The following is a 16,909-nucleotide window of genomic DNA, read 5'->3' on the forward strand; positions in this document are numbered from 1 at the left end:
TAGTTAGATGCTGGATTGAGGCTTATGGTTAATTCAGAATTGTGTAGTAAATATAAACTTACCTGGTAGCTGTTGTTGAGTTCCATGGGGCTCCCCTGTTTTCAGCAGCTGGTGTTTTGGAGTTGTTGTTTAACAACACACAAAAACCAGACAAAATCTACTGAGCAATTGAAGCAAGTTGTGCTGACTTTCACAGTGTTAACATCTGATCAGATTGGAAATACACGCTCTGTAGCTGAAAGGTTTTTAGTGGTAGGGAGCTATGAGATGTTCAGTCCAATGTGAATATTCTAGAGCAGCTGATACAGTGATTCAGTGTGTCTGATTACAGCGGGGTAATCAAAACATACATTTATAGGGAATCTCTTTGATTTGCTATGACTGCTGTCTTGATGATCTTGTGCCTGGCTGGAGAACTACTGCCACGATCCACAATCAAGGGGTCTGTGTTGTCATCGTGTAAACTCATTTTTTCTTTAGCAATTAATCAAAATATATGAATGTTAATCCTTTAGATATAGCTAAAGGGAAGGTGTAAGGGTGCATTAAGGTGTAAATTGTCTGTAATGTACAATGACTTTCTAATATCTATGGAAAAGAAGGGATAATATCTATAAAAAGTAATATTCTTTTCTTTTAATCTTGCAGCTGGAGATTCTCGTTCTATTTTGCATCCTCCATTGTTGGGTTTATATTTCTGTATGATGTAAGTTCATTTTGTGAATATTTGATATTATATTTTAACCAAAATAAGGACTGATCTCTAGATCCTAATGGTGCCCATTGAAGCTCGTGCACTTTGACTTCAGTGGCTGTTTGGGTTCAGAGGTTTGATGTATGTGATCTGTGTGACAGGCTGCAATATGTGCTGAAGTTTTAATTGGGGCTTTAATTTTTACTCATGAACTTATATGACTAACAATAAAATAAAATAATGAGTAACCAGCATTGTTAAGAAAGGTTTACAACATGCCTTATTAACACCCACGAGTACCTCACATGGCCATGTTGTTCTCAAAGAAAGCAGCACAACTCTTCTGGCAGCTCTTTTTGGGGTCACAGAAACAGTGCATTTTATGGCTATTTATCGTGTTGTTACTCCCAACTTCTGACTCAGCAGCAGCAGCAGAGTGTGTTGCTCGTAGCTATGTGAGCACTGCCTGGGGTGTCATTAATGCTTCTCCTGAGCGACTGAACAGTTCTCAGTGAGTCTACATTCATCTGGCTCTTCTCCCTAAACAGTTTATGCTTGTGAACCAGTGCGTGTGGCTGGTAAATACACCAAAATGTAATAGTTGTGGCAACGCATCTTGAGTAATTGCAGTAATAAAACACACCCATTGCTTTGGATGATGAAATAATCAACTGGAGTACCTCAGGTGTCTTGAAAAGAAGCCAGAAAGCTGAAACGAATATGATAAACCTGAGATATACGTTCTCTTTAGAAATTGCTGGAGAACAATTATCAAGAACACACTTTCTTAGCCTGTTCCACTTAGAATATGCTTAAGTACTGAGAATTTTGCATTGATGATTTGTTGCTCAGCTGATCGGTCTGAATCATCTGTCTTTCCCAGAAGCCTTGGTTTTACGACATATGGCAGACGTGGGTTGGCTATCCATTTCAGGTGAGCTTTTTGGCATCGGTCCATTGGCCTCAGGGCATTCCAGGTATTTCCCCATTGGAAGGGGCTAATCTACAGAGATTCTTCTCCCTCCCAGCAGGCATCACCTAGAGAGGTTTGGCACTAAACTTTTCTGCCATTTTTTGGTACCTCCAGGTGACTCCTTCATGACTACCACCATCTGCCTGTGCTACACTGCAGCCTTCCGGCCCATCCCATGCTACTGGTTGTCCACAGCAGTCCCTCAGTGTTTGAGGCTTCAGTGTGGAATCCTTTGGCTTGCACCAGTTCTGATGATGCTTTGAGGCTGAGGCTGTGCCAAGTGTCTGCTGGGTGCTGTTGCTCAGTAGCACAGGTGGAGGGAGCCCTGCAGCGACATTGTTTGGCAGAATGTGATGCCCTGCTCTGGGAATCTCTGCTCATTACTTTTTTTTCTTCTTCTTTTTTCCCTCCAAGTGCCACAGGGTTCTGATTTCTTCCTGAAGTATTTTATTAATGGTCCCCTAACTGATGCCTTCAAGTGAGCTGCCTTCTTGCCCACCTGTTAGAGGTGGTTGCGTGCTGCCCCCTTCCTAGCTGGGTTTTCCCAGCTCCTTTTACTTGTGGAACCTGATAGACAAGCTGAATCCCTGCTACCTAGGAAACACAGTTAACCAAGCGAGAAGCCAAGCTCTCTCAGTGTCCTAGCCCTCTTGTGCCCTATGTGGATACCTAGGATTCTAGTGTAAATAGATGACCTTTTAGACACTAAGATGTGTGAATATCTGAATTGTTTGTTGTTTGCCAAAGTGGAGAGCTGTATTTATTTGCAGTTGTTTGTAATTAAACGCAGAAGGACTCTCCATCGAGTGCTCTGACAAGAGCACAGAAAAAAGCACGCTAAAATTTGGGGGCGGGGAAGGATCTACAGAATCTTGGAGTCTGGTCTGAGTAAAGGTTAAAATATTTGGCTCCCAGAACATCCTCCATAATTAAGCCCAGAACGTGGATTTAGTTTAATATTTTTTTTTTTTTAGGCAGAACTCAGCAGAGGAGCAAAAAAGTGAGGGAAGGAAAAAAGAAGTGATTTCATTCAGTGTTCACTTGTGCTATTCTCCAAGTTAACTGGTTTTGGTTTTTAATAAATGTTTGCTTGTTTTATTTTCTTTACAGACTTTGCTGCCATCTCAATATTGGTACTACATGGCTGAGATTAGTTTCTACTGGTCTCTCTTATTTACACTTGGGATCGATACCAAAAGGAAGGCAAGTGGTCACGCTAAATGAAGTTGATAAAAGCGCTGTCCTGATACTGGATTGGGTGCAGCCACATGAGGGCAGCATCAGCTCATCCCTGGCACACCTGCATGCTTCCCTGTTCCGGCTGTCAGGTTCCCTCTCTGTGTGTGACAAAAGTATCCGCATCCACAGGGAGACCCTCCAGAGCTGCACTTACATGGCCCTACTTTTTTTTTCTTCTTCTCCCCAGGATTTTAAGGCTCACGTCGTTCATCACTTTGCAGCCATTGGGTTGATGAGTGGCTCTTGGTGTGGCAATTACGTGCGTGTTGGAACACTGGTGATGTTTGTGCACGATACTGCAGATTTCTGGCTTGAGGTAACGATGACCTTCTTTATTAATTGCTTTTTCTTCCTTTGTTTTCGTCACCCAGGTTATGTTCAGTTCAGATGTTTTAATCTCTTTGCTATCAGTTTCATATGTTCCCTCCCTGTCCCTACAGAGACGTGGCTTTACAGTCATAAATTGTGAGATTAAAAAAAAACACCTTCCAGATAATTTAAGCTGATATTCTGTTACAGAACCCATCACGAGTAAAAAGCAGAAGAGAAGTTGTGCAGTGCAGTACAGGGACTGGAAATACAGCTGCCTCCCTGCCTTATTCTTGTTTAATTTTTAAGATTAGAGCAAGTTGGCCTGCGAACAGCTTGTCACAATACCAATTCTCAAGGAAATTTAGCAGCTAAAAGCTTGGCTACTTCTTTAAATTGTCTTAATTTTGTCAGCATTCACACCCTTGTGTTGACCTCATTCAGCTCTGGCTTGAGCTGACTCTGAACAAGATACCACAGGTACTGGCAGAAGTAAAGTTTCTCCATCTCTTGACTAAATATCAATGTTCAGAAATGTTTTAAGATTTCTCTGTGCCCAGTTCTGCAATGATGGAGACCTGCTGCCAGGTTTCCCCAAAAACGAATTAACTCTGTTGTTCCTTCAACAGCATTATTCTGGTTTTATGGATTCAGAACATGGTTTCACAGCCTTTTTGATGGCAGTGCCATCAAACAACAAACAGCCTGCAGGCTGTTGTCTCTCACTACTCATTTCTGCTCCCAGTACACTTTCAGTTGTGTTTCCTCAACGAAGCATGGGGAGTTGCATGTTCCAGCTAGGGGAGAAGCAGAGATTATGATCTTAACTGGTGAAATGAAAACTGAAGCCATGACCTGCAGCCCTCAAAGAGGAGGGTAAGAGCTGAATTTAGGGACAGAATGCATACACCAGAATGCTGGTGTACAAAGGGTCACTGCTGCTCCTGAGTGTGTGGATAAGGCCAGCACTGGTACAGCACTGAGGGCTGAACCTCTGTTTTCAAGAGCACTTCATGTTTTCGTGACACATCTACATTCACATCTCAGAGCTGTTTCTTCAGCTTTTCATACTGAATCCCATCTTTTAAGATTAAAGGAGAAACATAAACAAAGCATCTGTTTTGTTGCTGCTTTATTAGGTATTAGTAAACTGATTGCTCTGTATGTCAAACAGGGAGGAAACCTTCTTCCTGCTTAGGGGAAGATAAGTTCTTGTATACGAAAACACAGGGAATATTTGTAATGTGTTTGATTTGCATTCAATACAGGCAGCCAAAATGTTTAATTATGCTCGCTGGGAGAAAACCTGCAATATTCTCTTTTTCCTCTTTGCTGTCGCGTTCTTCATCACAAGAATCATCCTGTTCCCCTTTTGGTAAGCAATATTTAACACAGGCATGACCTTTTATTTCATTCTTATTTCCATTGAAAAGTTAGTAGTGGTTGTGATGGGTAAAGAAGAGCAAGATATATAGGTCAGTTAAAAAAAGTTTTAAAATTAGCCACTTGAAAACATGGTAACTCAGATAAATGGTTAAGTCTATTCTTTACCTTCATTTCATGGTTAGTAGTTAGATGCTGTGAGATCCTGTGCTTTTGAGGGGGGTGAGCTACTTAACAAGGAGTAGTTGTTGTCCCTTTCATTCCTATCCTCTTGCTGGAGCTGCACAGAGGACAGTCTGTCCTCTATAAGTGCGGTTACTTTTTCTTTTAGTGCCTTCTTTTCGGTACTTAGCTCTTGAGTGCTACCTTGCATCACTTGCCTACGTGGGGAGCACTCAGAAAAGTTAAGGTGAACCCATGAATTTATGAAGTCAGCGCACATAAATCACAACTTGCTGAACATTCACATGAATTTGGAGTTCTATGATTTAATCTGCTTTGGAGTATCTACACGTGTGCTTAATGCTTAACATCTTTAGCTTTTAAAAAGTGCTTAATGTGTTCCGCATCCAGGGTTTCACTGATTTGCTCTAGATTACTTTCATGCCCCTCCCTGCATGTGGACAAACCCTCAGAGACACAAGCTGGTTAAATTAGTAGTTCTGAACACTGATCAGCACAAGGTTTTAATTTCCTGTAGTATTCTTTTTAAAAAGACATCAGCATTTCTGCTTTCTTGTTAGTTTTTGATTAACTGCACAAGTGATCTCGAATCATTTTGCTTCACTGAGCTTCTTGTTCTTGAGCTTGGAAGCAAAACGTGATGAGATTAAAAGGACTCAAAAGGCCCAAAAATAATACGAAAGAATTGAAATCTCAAGATGGACAAAACACATGTTAATTAACAAAGAGCCCCGCTGCAAAGCCTGCAGGATTTTCTCTGAATGTGGATTTCAGATTAGAGAGAATTTGCATGAAAAATGGCACAGTCTGGCTCTGTGTTGCGTATTATCTAGACCACACTGAACTCAAGATTAAAAAATACATTGCCATCCCTATTTATAATACCTTCATGCAAGACTCGAATTTCTTATCTTCTGACATCCGCATTTAGGTAGAGATATGTAATATAGGTAAACCACAGCTTGTTAGCTGATCTGGCATCTTTGCAGAGCTCTTTAATATTTTTGTGGAAGGAGTTAATCAGTTTGGAATGCGAAAGTAGAAATTGCTTTATATAGCATAGAAAAGGAAACTTGCATCATAACAATGACCTTTGTTTTCTCAGGATTCTGCGTGCCACGTTGTATCAACCTACATTCTACTCCACCACTCCAGTCATAGCCTATTTCTTATTCAACGGGATGCTACTGATCCTTCAAGGCTTACATATATATTGGGGTTACTTGATCCTCAAGATTTTGAAAAAGTTCATTTTCTCAAAGGTAAGCAATTTTGCCTCACGGAAAGATCAGTGAAGTATCAAACATACACTGGAACCTTCAATAGATTTACTTGGCATTTCTTATTGTCTTCCTAAACTTTCATGCTGGCATTCTTGTTAGGAATCTGCTCAGTACAGAGACATCTAAATGTGCTTTCTGCTCTTCAAGTTCACATGCAAGGCCACAGATCAGAATAGCAAAACTTCAGGTACAGTTTTTTGGGTTGTTTTTTTTTTTTTTTGTGGCCTGTATCTGATGGTAAATGAGAAGTGAACTTTCCCAAAAGCTGGAGCCCAGAGGTGGTACAGAACTCTTGACATGCCTGTTTTCAGAGTGGAAGTACTTTAGTGGAAGGACTTTATAAGAACAATCACAAAAAAGAAGGGAGGTGAGTGCTGTGATCTTTATATCCTGCAGAAATCTCATGGTTAATGTGCTTCAGACTTCTCTAAGTCTGAGCTTGGTGATACTTGAGCGCTGTTTTTGGACTTAAAAATCCATATAAATCCGATCCAACGTTATATTATGACATAATGAACTACAGTCCCATTCAACCATGACATACAGATAAATCATGCTCAGAGCTCAAAGGCTTTTTCTTTTATTTTCAAAGTGGCTTTTTAAAAAGGCTTAGTTTTGCTGAAGAAGTCTCAACATATTCAATAGAGTAATAGTGCAAGTCTGGGGCTGTCATAGCCAACTTTTACCTTGCAGAGAAGGCTCATATGGGAAGAAGCTGTAACGAAAACTTAGCAGATTAGGCCTTTGGAGAATGTCTCAATATTTGGCATAACCATCAGGGATACTTTACTAATTAATGTGAAATGTGCTACTGAAAAATAGTATTTCTTGTGATTACCAAGACAAAAAACATTACTGAGCTGACTCTACTCTTATCTGAAGCAGCTAAGGTTGTGAAGCATCATAAAGAAATAGAGATATTCCTTCCTACACATATTATTCATCGTTTGGCTACTAACTGAAACTATCCTGTATTTTAGTTTCTGGAAATAACTAGCAATGAACTCCGTACAAATGCAATTATACACAATTTTGCTGCCCAGGCACGGACCCTATCATTTCAATAACATTCTGACCCAAGACTCTTTGAAGTTGATGGAAAGACTGCTGCTGATTTTAATAGTACTGGATGAAATTCTATAATAACAGCCAATTACTCTGGCTATCAACGCAAATGAGAAAGAGTCAAGCTGAATATCTTCATTCTCAGCCCAAGCTTATTCTGTAGTCTGAGTGCTTCCATGCCCTTAATTTGTTTATTGATTTCAACCAAGCTGATAAGACATCCCTCAGAAAAAAGAAAAAAAAAACTAGTCATTTTAAACAGGCTTTTTGAAAGGAAAAGTTCTTTGGGGTTTTCTTTATGTGTTGTGGCTGTGAAGTGCAAAATGTGGATCAGGGTATTTTAGGTTCTGTCTTGCTTTGATGAAGAGGCCTGACTAAGTGATGAAATGCAATGGCCAATTCAGCGCAGGTAGGCCTGGTAATCCATTATGATTGTTTCCAATGGTCGGGCTTTGCAGTGTGCCAGATGGTGTTTTTTATTCCTCAAATGATGGTAGCTGGGGCTATTTGTGCTTCCTTTTGCCTTCCGTTCATCCCACTGAATTTTCCAGATGATTTTGATGAGGGTCTGGGTGAGAAGCTTCTTGATTAGATACTTTGAAGGATGATTCTGTTGTGGCTCAATTTTGATTTGTGCTTTATTTAAAAGTGACTTCTCAAGAAAGCTCAGGCAATCAAGTTAAATTTCTGTTTGATCCCACTGGCCAATCTCAGCCTCATTTGAGGGCATTCCTAGATTCATTTTAGGGCATTCCTAGATTCATGCAAGTCTTATGTAAATAATTAAGGAGACTCATTGTCTTCTCTAGAAGAATATGGCACTTACAAGCTCTACCCTTGTTAGAGAACAAACCAGTGAGCATCGAGGAAAAATCTGTGCAAGGAACATCTTGCTTTGTTCTGCTTTTAAAACATATTTAATGATTCCTTAGTTCATTACAGTAATTTATGGTCAGGCTCCTAGAGTGTTGGTGTTTTACTTCTCATTTTGTTTTTGACTGTGGCCTTGTCATTGCACTGAGCTGCAGTTTGTCCTTCATATTTCACTGTAATTTAGCAGAATTTTGTGGCATCATTCTGACTTGTTGTCCAAACACCTGCTAGGATTTGACAAAATGAGCCACATTGACCAACATATCCCGTCTCTTTAATACCCAATCTTATAAAATATCACTAAAAACACATGAAATTAGAAGTGGTTTCTATTCCATATACAGTGTTCTTTGCATGCTGAGCTTGAACTAAGGGTGGGCCTTCTCATACAGCTCTTGTAATGAACACAGGAGAGCTCCCTCTGCTTTGCAGCTGGAGAAGAGCTTTGGCATCGTATTCCATCCATACTGGTTGAGGTTTTGTGAGTGCACTGCAAGAAGTCTTTGGATACCATGGTTAAGAAGACATTAGTAGAGCAGCCCATATAAGGCCATCCTGCCCTGCCTGCTTATATGCCTTTGTAAGGGGCAGAAACGCTTTATTTTGAGAGAAGACATTTTTTGTATTAGTCATTGCAAAAAAATGGAAAAGCACCAAGCCGGCATCTCTACCATGGATTTTTCATTCCTTATACAGCTCTCCGAGAAGATGGTTTCCAAATAACATTTTTACAGTGGCAGCAGCAGCAGGCCTAGCCCTTTTCAGTCTGCATGACTTCAGCTGGCTTGCATGTGCAGCCTGTTTTCCATAGCGGTGGCAAACTTGGCTGTGAAAGCAGGCGGTGCCTCCAAAACTGTAAAGACAGCCTGGAAAAGAATGGTGTTTGTAAGGCTGCATTTTTATCCCAACGCATTTGTCACAGACATGCTCCACGCAAAGAGCTGCTGCTATTTTAGTGAAAGAGCAGCAAACCATCGTGCTCGTGTTAGGAGGGTTTTGTTTCTCTGCCCAAGACTTCTAAGCCCATTCAGAAAACGGGCAATTTTTAACTTTTCTCATGAAGCAAATTAGCTACTTTAGGTGGAAAAATGAAGTCATGGTGTAACTGGGAATAGGGACTGATGTGAGGCTGTATGAGCCTTAAAGAAGCTCAGAGCACACCGAGGGAGTCAGGATTTTGTCAGTGTCCTCTATGCCTTGAGCCACCCTGGACTGGTGGAGACACCAGTGAACAGCGCTGCACTGTAACAGTGAACTTGGCCTGATGTCCTTCCAAGGGGCCAGTGTCTCCTGGTGGCATCCTGGCCCACATCATCAGCCAGTCTGAAAGCCAGAGCTGAATGAACACGAGAAAAAAGGAAGGATGGGTGCAGAGGGTTCTGCCCTGTCTGTCTGTGTCCTGCTGACTCAGGCATGGAAGTGATGGAGCTGATGGCACAGAGCAGCGCTGCTCTGAAATTCACTGTCCAGGAATGCCCTAACGAGTGGGAAATCCATGGCAGCAAACTAAGCTGTGCTCATCTACTTTGCATTAGGATGCTCTTAGTTTCCATGGAGTTAAACCTGAGGGAACACTAATGTTGAATATTTTGAATCAAAGGTTGTTCTTACACTGGAAAATGTAACAAATAAGAATAATACCCAAACACGAACCTAAATGCCCTTTTTGATAGAACATTTTATGAGCCCGTTTATAAGTGAGACGCAGGCATGTAAGCCCTTCAAGGTCAGACCTACAGCCATGTATCTGAGATCAGTTCTGCAGTGGGAGGAAGAAGGCCGCTTTGCGGTGTGATTTCATTTCACGTTAGGTCAGGCAATCACAATGTGAGCTGCTGGCTGCCATCTTGGTGTCCAAGGCCTTTTGTTGCTAAGAAACTCCCCGTGTTTCTGTAATACTGTTCAATTACATGGTTAAATTACCCACTTGTATCAGGTTTTGAGCACCACCGAAACATGTCTAGTCATCATGTCTGCACATATGAGAATATTTTAGGAAAATTGGAAAAACATACAGAGGAGTTATGGACATGTGCACTGATTTAAAATATCTCGCCAGGAAAATCCCATGGAGATTAAAGGTTTTATTTCCAAGGTCAGAAAAAGGGAGCGAATGACAGCAGCTTATAGCCACGTTATTATGGCAAATTAAGATGTAAAATATATGTTAAAACCATTACAGATTGAGTTGAAGGTTTTGAGACTACGGTGTTTTAAATCTTGACAGTGTGTGTAAGTTGTAGGAAATGGGCATGGTGTCCGCATGACTCAGATACTTCGGGGCCGGTGCAAAGTCCGTCAATGGCAAAAGGTAATGGCAGGCTTTGCACTGACTATAATGCTACCAGCGAGGCATTTTCTGACTCTTTAGTTTTGCTGCTGTCAGACTGTCCTGAATTAAGGCAAAGAGCTTCTTACTAATTCAGCTTTGGTTCTTTCCTCTTCCTAAAGAAGAAAAGACCCGTGAGGTCCTGCAGACCAGACCGGGTCTTTATGGACTTGTCACTTTCTTGAAGAAAGACTTCAGTATTTCTTTGTTTTGCAACTGTTAGAAAGGCTTTTTGGTTGGACGTATTCTTGTTGTGATTTATTAGTTCCCTACTCAGTCCAACTTCCCAAGGGAACAGTGAGTGTTAATGTTTGAAGAATGGTGCATGGCAGCCTAAGATAGCTGAAAATGATAAGAAAATGCTATTTGGGGGCTGTCATAAAAAAAGCTTGTTGTGGTTCTGCTGTTGCTGCCAGCGCTCATTCTTCAGCTTCGGCATTTTGTGCTGTGTGAAGGCCGTTCTTGTACTGAGATACCTCTGCCAGTTCCAGTTCACTTTCTTTCCTTCTTTCTCATGTACTGACATTGGGGTGCCAGCACAGCCCTTGCCGTGAATATGATCAGCCACATAAAGACTCCTGAAATGAGGAGTCCTTTTTCTGCATCAAAGTGATGTGTACCAGTGATGCTGTGTTCCTGAAAGCGTGCCCATGGGCTCAAGTGCTTCATGTGTTTTAACAGTAATGCGCAGGCAAGGCCTGAAAGTCCCTTAGGATGCAGACATAACCTGCTCCTGTAAAACGTGTGCCTATAATGAAGAGTCATGCTTCTTTACACCCGCACAGGTCCTGCCCTATGTTACATTCTGCCTTATTTGTTGTGAATTTACCTCTTTAGAGACTTGCTACAACCCTTTGTTTTCAAATTAAGTTCTGCAGTTCCCGGAGGCCACATGGCTGTATTTAGGCTGAGGCTGTTCAGACTCACATCAGCTGCTGCAGAACTTTTCCTGCCCTAGGTCCTGTCCAGGATTCTTTCATTGTTTATTCCTCTGTTTGTGTGTTTGATGGAGTAGAACTTTGATTTTTAATAATTCACTCGACTCTTAAATATATTTTGTGATCACGTGGGACCTGAGAGCATGAAACTTCAGCTCTGAGTTTGGGCGACAACTTTCACGTTCATTAAACATGGGCCCTCAGCACATGTGCTTAAAGCAACGATTTTTCCAGTTCTTTTGTTTGCAGGGCCTTAAACATTTTTCCATGGAAGCTGAGACTTCTGCACAACAAATTAAAGCACCCCCGGCACTTGCTTTGTTTTCCATAGTTACGTTTGGAATCAGGGCTGTGTCCTTCATAACTGGACCATGGATCCACAGTGGTTGGGATATGAGAGTTTGCCTTTGTCAGCCATGAGCACCGCGCTGCTCTGACAGCTGCGGCAGCATGGACCTTCTTGTGGAGCTGTGTAATAACCTGCGATATTTCATCTTAAATAGAAATCTTATTTTTAAAACCGTGGGGGGAAAAGAGCCCTATGTAACATGAAAGTAGAGAATGGCCTTTGAAGAGGTTACATTTTAAATCTCTTTCGTGGCAAATAAAATTGGAACCAGCGTTCATATGTTTGAGCCGTGCACTCTTTGGTGTGCAGTGGAGGCACCGGGGGTGAACTCAGCCTGGCTGCTCCCAGCTCATAAACCACAACGTTTAACTTCATCTGCAAAAGGTCACAGTGTGACCCTGATCGTACGCGGCAGCGCTGCGCTTTCGTGCGCCGTGCAATTACTGGGATGTAAAAATGAAGTATGAAATGAAATGTGTGTGGAGTTTTGGCATGCACAGCGCTTGACCCAACTCTAAAGAAGTCAAACCGTGGGGGGTTTTTTTAGCAATGGAAAACCGTTTTCAGGGCATCATCTCATTATAATGAGAAAATGAAATGTAATGAGAATTAACACAGTCAGGAAGAAGTCGTTCATCTCAGTAAAATGCAATTCTACAGGAGTTTATCAGAGGATAGAGTTTAGTTCCCTTAACTATAGGCGCTTACATTCTGTTCTGTTTCCTTTTTCGTCTGAGCTCTGTTAAGCCCATACCGTGCTGGTGGCAGCCAGGGTGCTCACAGAGCAGAGCAGAGCAGTGTTCTTGCCTCAGTTCCAAGCAGCTCTCCTAGAAGCAGTAACTTACTGTAGAGGATAATGATAATCTTGTAAATTGCCATTTCATGGCAGCTTGGGGTTGAGGAGCTGCTGAAAAGCTTTTGGATAAGTTTTGTGCTTGCTTTTTAGACAGGGAAGGTTTGGTACCTGGTGGGTACCTGTCAGAGTTTGAGTCCTCAGAATGAAGGTTAGCATAGACTCAGGTCTGATGGAACTGGATTAGCAGGAGCTGCCTTTGGATAAGGTTAATAAAATGGATAGTGGGGAAATTGAATTTCTTGGTTCTCTATGGCTAAACTTTATTGCAGTTTTTCTTATGAGGATGGCTTATAAGGGGATCTAAGCAGGACAAATGGAAGCTTTCCCTCAGAGATGAAAATCAGTCTATCTGGGAATCTTCCCAGTTGATTCAAATGACTGCTTTTGAGACATGAGCTTTTTAATAGCCTGGAGATGGGAGCTAACTGGCCAGGTCAGCAGCGTGAAGGCTCGAGCCCTCAAACAGGGAAATGACTTCCTGTTATGACTTTCTTTCATCTGCGTGTTTCCCATTCTGTTACAGCAATCCAGTTAAGCCCAAAGCCTGGCTACACGTCTTGTTTGATGCTGCCAAATTCATCTGGGGAGGAGGGCTGAGAGGCAGGCAGCAGAAAGCACAGAGGAGTAGGATGTTTTCTGGCTGGTATTCCTGACGGTAGGCAAAAAGGGGAGTTCTGGACTCCTACCTTTGCTGGAGAACTGAAGTCAGGACTGACCTCAGTAACATATGTTGTCAAAGTGAGCAAGCCAGCAAGGTGTGAAAGAGGAAAACCCACCGGTTCTTCTCCACTGCACAACTGTCTCGTGCTGATCCAAGAGCACTGGCTGCTCCCTGGGCCTTCCCTTGGCTCTGTCAGTTAGAAGCTAAATTAGATTGCTGGTTTCTGCTTTTTACCCCAGATTATGAAATGGGATCAGCAGATGAACAGTGACTTCCAGGAAGGCTTGTTGTACTGCAGACTGAAACGTGCGACTTGCACTTCAAAACAGTACCCATGTTATCTGCTGGATTTTATTATTTTTCTTTAAGCCCACTCTGTTTAGAAAGCCCCTTATTCCACACCACCTTTCACTTGTTCATCACACAAAAATCAAGTTCAGAAAATGTAAGTTAAGGACTGTTAGCACCAATATGGGGGAATGAAGTAATTAGAAACTGAAGAAAATAGTTTCCAAGCATTTGATTCCGGTTGATGGGTTTGTGAACCCCCATTGGGACGCAGTACTCTTCCACAGCCCTGTTCTGCACATGTAGTAAGGCTCTGAAAGAGCAGACTTGGTCCTCTGGCCATATCCCAACACATTGGGTGTGTGGATGCTACCTTTGCTTCTCTTCTATCAGCTGTGCCGTGAAAAGGGCTGTGCAGGCCCCTGAAGTGCTGCGTAAAAGTCTTTTAGCTAATTTATTGTTTCCAAATCTCTGTGTTTTACTTCAGTAGGAGCTGCAGATGACCATTGCCTCTGCGTGTCTGTGTCTGACACGAGACAGCTCTACTCGTAGTAAAGCTGTGTCCTAAATGACATTCCTTCTTTTCATGTGAATGATCCTAATTCAGTTAAATGACAAATAGTGAAACTTCTGCTTTACAATTCATGGATTTGCCTTAGCATTCACAGAAGGGCATTTGCTGACAGCCTTTCTGGCATCTCTTGTTAACTGCTCATATCTTTTAACTTTAGAGAATGTTTATGAAATGTTCCATTTGTTGCTAGTTTTATGTAAGTGCTCCTATATTAAAACTATATATGTGTAATAGCGTGCATATGTATTTATCTTTCCAGTTGCCAAAAATCAATTTGCAGAACAAACCCTTGGTCTTCTACAGAGCTTTTTATGCCTTCGTTTGCTATTTTTAATATAAGTTGCAGAGGTTTCCTTATTAGATGGATAATTCTCAGGCCTTCAGAGGGGTGTATAGAGCTGCAATCTGCTGAATCCATTTTTATTTTTTCTAAATACTCTTGAAATAAAGCTAGTTAATGGGTAGATTAGTGTCGATTTAGAAATGAAATTGCCATATCTTGGATTTAAAGTAAACGTTTCCCTTGGTAGACCTAGAAGTGCTTCATAATCCTTAAGAGTCCTTATTGCAAAGAAGGCAGGAAATCTTAAAAGGAGCAGTCTTGACTCTTGAGAAACTAATGGCTTTTGAGCAGGCACAGCATGCAGCCAAGTTCAGATCATCAGATAAACACAGCAACAAACCCAATCAGTGTATCACTCTCATCAGGGGGTGATACAGGAGGATCTGAAGCATATGAGGGTGGGATTTGTCCTGTCTAATTCTGGCTGTATAAAAGCTATGCTTGCTCGAGTTAAAGGGTCCCACTGTAAACATGAATGAAAAGAGGTGCAATTCACCGTGTCCGGTGTTGTAGGCAGGAAGGTGGTACAGAAGTTTCCCTTTCTGTTGGTACCAGTAAGTACCTGGTACCTGGTCCTGGATGGTGAACTGAGCAATACCCAACATTCAGAATGCTGAACACCAGTGAAATGAGCCCTTCTCCGGGTGACTTTAGGGCACGCAACTCTCAGTACTTCTAATGCTATGTAAGAAACTTTGTTCATTAGGTACTGCTTGAAGAAATCTACATCCAGACCTACGTTAGGGTGCTTAGGAATATTGCACTGCAGTGATTTTATGCATTGTGAGTACTGCTGTGAATGCAAAAGGGAAGACAATACATGTCAGGTCTGTGACTTGAAAATCAGATTAGTAATTTGTAAGTGTGGTGCCAGCATTGAGGTACATCACACAAGAAATGGAGCCCCTCCTCACAGCAATAAGAGAAATGAGCGCCCCGATGGATGCAGTGGGTAGGAGAGAGGAGCCATCGTTGTAGTTTCAGGTTAGTTTTGTGGTGCTGTGAGGCTCTGTAAGAATTCTTATCAGCAGCTGTGTTGTTTAAGACCAGAGCATTGGATTTAAGTGCAGCATCACACCTCACTAAGTGAGGACAGTGAGAGTGTCTGATTGTCTGTCTTACAGCCAAGGAAACGTTTGTAAGAAATGAAAGTGCATGTTCCGATAAAGGTTCAGAACACTGAACTCCTTGGCTTAATGCAAGTTCTGTGCTAGGGTAAAAAAAAGTTCACTGTACAGAACAGCATCAAATGCCTATTATGTTGTTCTTTGTTTCTTTGCCAACTGTGGATTTAAAATTGGAATAATTCAGAAAGCAGTGGGACATTATGACTCACTCGGTACCTCCTGGGCTTTTGACATTATCGTAAAGTCACATACACTTGAGTACAAGGTTTAGTTGGTGGATTTCAGTGACACAACCAGCAGGCTTTATTGAAACCATGGAGCACCTGATTAACCGTAAACAGTGATTTATTTCTTCTGAACAGCTGAGGTGTCACAGCTCCAGGTACAGGTGTGGTTTGCTGAGTGACAAGTGACATTTCTCAAGTTCAGTTTGCTCCTTCTGTCCAAGTCCTGGGTGAGTTCTCTGACAGCAACCTCTAGTTTTATGAGGCTGCTCTTTTCAATATGTGTGAAATTAGTTTGTTTTTCACACATCTTTGAGTTCCCTCTGAAAGCTCAAAGTGGAAAACCTGGGGAGTTCCATAAATAAGAGAGATTCAACAAGACGAGTTTTGCCCATGGCAATTAATCCAGGGATTCTGCATCTTCATCATCAAACTGCAGAAAGCAGAGTCCAGCAGCACATCTTAAGATCAGCATTATTTATGTAGCCTGGTGTGTATAAGCTGAAAAGGGAAAGATATTTGCCAAGAAAGTCTTCCAGGTTGGAAATTTAGGGCAGTTTGCATGAATCCAAATGCATATTGCTTAGTCTCCACAGGAACGTAAAGGCTCATTAAGTCTCATGTCAGCTGAAGTCAAATTAAATATGTTGATCTCAGAGATTCATCAACTTTATAGTATTATCTGTTAGAAAAGTAGCCCCCTTCTATCTATTTGGACTCACTTTTTATTATCTCTCTTGTTTATTATCTCTTTGATTTGAGCCAGTGGTTGCTGACCTCGCTGATAGCTTTCATCTTCGTACTGCACGCTGTTCCCATGTGTGCAGGTGCTGTGGAATTTATTGTCTTGATGTTGAAAAGTCAAGATGTAGGCAGTGCGGTTGTAGATGTTGAAATGCAAATATTCTTAAGGTATGAAATTTAGGACGCTCTGATTTTAACAAAGCGTATATTTAAGAACTGGGAAATTTTGACCAAAAGAGAAAAGTAAGTATTTGAAAATCCACAAATCTGAATTGGACCGAATCAGAGAATATGAAGACCCCAGGGTCAGCTGCGAATTGCTTTTTATATATCTCTATCTGGCAGAACAAATCCAGTTAGCTGCATGTGGAAGGAAATTATGCTTAACCTGAAAGGTCCAAGTGTATTTCCTGCAGCCCTGCCGCCTCCATGAGAGACTCTTCCTGCTGTTTACGAGATCTGACAGGCTGCTTG

At 41.6% G+C, this 16,909-nt stretch overlaps 1 protein-coding gene across 6 annotated transcripts in view; it reads left to right on the forward strand.

Moving 5' to 3' along the window:
* CERS3 (ceramide synthase 3) overlaps positions 1 to 16,909 on the forward strand; it is a 42,260-nt gene that overhangs the window by 21,491 nt on the left and 3,860 nt on the right. For 5 of the 6 annotated variants that reach the window (XM_085515318.1, XM_085515315.1, XM_085515316.1 and 2 more), the window contains 6 exons: positions 649 to 706; positions 1,578 to 1,628; positions 2,778 to 2,870; positions 3,094 to 3,222; positions 4,484 to 4,590; positions 5,887 to 6,043. In XM_085515318.1, the coding sequence (XP_085371444.1) occupies positions 649 to 706; positions 1,578 to 1,628; positions 2,778 to 2,870; positions 3,094 to 3,222; positions 4,484 to 4,590; positions 5,887 to 6,043 (595 nt within the window). Of the gene's footprint in view, positions 1 to 648; positions 707 to 1,577; positions 1,629 to 2,777; positions 2,871 to 3,093; positions 3,223 to 4,483; positions 4,591 to 5,886; positions 6,044 to 6,313; positions 6,432 to 16,909 lie in introns of all 6 variants that reach the window. The other variant, XR_014934268.1, reaches the window with a different exon arrangement.

The sequence above is a fragment of the Coturnix japonica genome, chromosome 14, assembly GCF_054131305.1.
Source record: "Coturnix japonica strain WE chromosome 14, WE-NBRP24, whole genome shotgun sequence".
NCBI lineage: Eukaryota > Metazoa > Chordata > Aves > Galliformes > Phasianidae > Coturnix > Coturnix japonica.